The sequence below is a fragment of the Ruditapes philippinarum genome, unplaced genomic scaffold (assembly GCF_026571515.1).
Source record: "Ruditapes philippinarum isolate M1 unplaced genomic scaffold, ASM2657151v2 ctg3612_1_1_1_1, whole genome shotgun sequence".
NCBI lineage: Eukaryota > Metazoa > Mollusca > Bivalvia > Venerida > Veneridae > Ruditapes > Ruditapes philippinarum.
Genome location: NW_026852788.1, coordinates 26398 through 28502, shown reverse-complemented (window position 1 = coordinate 28502; position 2105 = coordinate 26398). Strand labels below are relative to the sequence as shown.

Below are 2105 nucleotides of genomic sequence, written 5' to 3'. Positions count from 1 at the left end.
TCGGATTGTATCGTTTTATTTATAATCAACATCCAAGTTCTTTTTTCAACAAACTACATACATTGGCATCTTTTAACAATCGTGGCTGGTACAAACTGTATGCGTGGTTTTCTAAAATTAGATAGAATTATATAAGTGTAAGCAGGTTTACTTAATACAAAATGTACATGTATTGATATCTTTTATTTACCTTGAAGATGAAGAAAAACAGTTTTGTTAATCTCCAAAAAAAAAAGACTTTCATTACTTTTGTGACAGATTGCAGGGTCTCTAGAAATACAATACAATTTCGCTAATCCAAATAAAATCTTTTGTTTAACATTTTCCTGTACCCGTATACATTTATCTCGCCTTTTGTTATATGTGCAATATGAAACATAGGGAATAAAATATGAATCAGATCGTGATTATGAATCTATTCTATTAAACACTACATATATAAATTAACACCTTGGCACACTGTCAAAAATGGTACAGTACCTGGTTTATAATAGTCGGATAGTTTTACAACAGCTGGTTGACTACCGACCACAAGTCCTTCTCTCTGCATACGGACTTGAATGCATGTTCCTATATCTCCTGGAATCTAAACAATTAAATGTATAACAAGTCATATATAGTAGTGATAATAAACAGCTTGCACTTTGTATTCTTAAACGCCTAATACTTTTTACTCAGAGTGCAGGTCTTTACGTGAATACTCAATTAGAAACATTGCATAACTTGATGAGATAATTAAATAATAGACATAAAATATTAAAATTATGGTATGCTTAAAACACTTTCTGTAAACAATAAATAAAAACGGAACTATTTAGCGGACAAAGTAAGGTTCTCCTTCTTAATTGAATCAAACATTATCTTTAAAATAGAGGCACTCGGCCAAAGTCAAACTGGTTTTCGATACCTATAGAAATTTAAACAAGGCTTGTATAATATAAAAGTCGTAATAATTTCTTGTAGCTAAGAACATTATGGTTGCAATATTGGTAAATTATTATTTAAAGAGTTACATACATGTATAAAATATTGCAAAAAGAAATAATTGGATAGTATAAAACAAAAAACCAACGCTTATAAACGCATTATCTTTAATGCAAAAAGCTACGCTGAAACACTGTAAAAAATTGTTAACGGGCGTTGGTTTTGTTTTTGGTGTGGTTTTCGGTATTTTCGTGTGAATGAGTATAAACTTACAGGATCGTGAACGTTATTGGTTGTGTCGTTACTTTGAACAAAAATTATAACTTTAAAATATAGTCTGTAAGTACTTATGTATTATATAATGTGTCCTAGAAAATGTAATGAGATCTAAGTATAGTGTAAAATGTTTAAAATGTAAGGTTATACTAAGCTATTTAACTAGAAAGTGAAAGAACTATCCTGTATATCTTATTTCAGAACTATGTAACTTTGACATTTTATTTTATAATGGCTAGAATTATCCATTACATTTTATTTTATAGAACTATCCATCCTTAAAATTTTATTTTAGGAGAGCAAGAACCATCCTTAACATATTATGTTAGAATGACCAGTGAGATTCCCAGATTCCTGTTTGTAATTTTAAAATGACCAATGAAATTACAGGTCAAAGTTAGCACCAATAGATACATAAATTTTTGTTTTGAAATTAGAATTTGATATGTACTTCATCAAAGTAAATGATGATTTTCTTTTCTCCTTCTTCTACACGTTTCATGATTCTGACGTGTGTAATACTGAATGTGTCGGCTGCAAATCCTGAGAGAAGCCCTATCTCCATAATTGCCATACCACTCTTACCATCACCCAGCCAACTGTAATTTAAAAAAAGTAATAATGTATCAGTTCAGGTCCCCTGTATAGTATGCAAATACCATGTCAAAATTTTAAGTTTTTCAAAATAACCATTTGAATGCTAGCTTCGACATTTTTGTCTATATCTTACTAGTTATGAATCTAGACCAGCCGCTGCTAAGTACTGGTTATTTCAAGGAACGGATTCGAGAGTGTTTCAATAAGCTTATTCTAACACAATCGAACTAAAATAAACTTGCATTCATCTAAGTACTAGTATGCACATACAGAATCGATATATTCGTTACAATCAGTAGGATGCTTCG

General features: G+C 30.3%; 1 protein-coding gene across 1 annotated transcript; it reads right to left on the bottom strand.

Moving 5' to 3' along the window:
• On the bottom strand, positions 1-1796 carry LOC132724293 (C3 and PZP-like alpha-2-macroglobulin domain-containing protein 8). Its single transcript, XM_060709136.1, has 3 exons — positions 1652-1796; positions 481-586; positions 1-111 (listed from the first exon to the last, which is right to left on the bottom strand). The coding sequence occupies exons 1-3, from the start codon at positions 1772-1774 to the stop codon at positions 26-28; spliced, it is 315 nt and encodes a 104-aa protein (XP_060565119.1). The 5' UTR covers positions 1775-1796; the 3' UTR covers positions 1-25.
• Between the last annotated feature and the right edge of the window lie 309 nt (positions 1797-2105).

What these genes read in the sequence shown, in the direction of transcription:
- LOC132724293 (XM_060709136.1), bottom strand. Translation starts at nt 1,774, where the DNA reads ATGGCAATTATGGAGATAGGGCTTCTCTCAGGATTTGCAGCCGACACA. An exon ending in TCATCATTTACTTTGATGAA is followed by an intron (nt 587 to 1,651) that starts GTACATATCAAA and finishes TTAATTGTTTAG; the next exon opens with ATTCCAGGAGATATAGGAAC. An exon ending in ATCCGACTATTATAAACCAG is followed by an intron (nt 112 to 480) that starts GTACTGTACCAT and finishes ATCTAATTTTAG; the next exon opens with AAAACCACGCATACAGTTTG.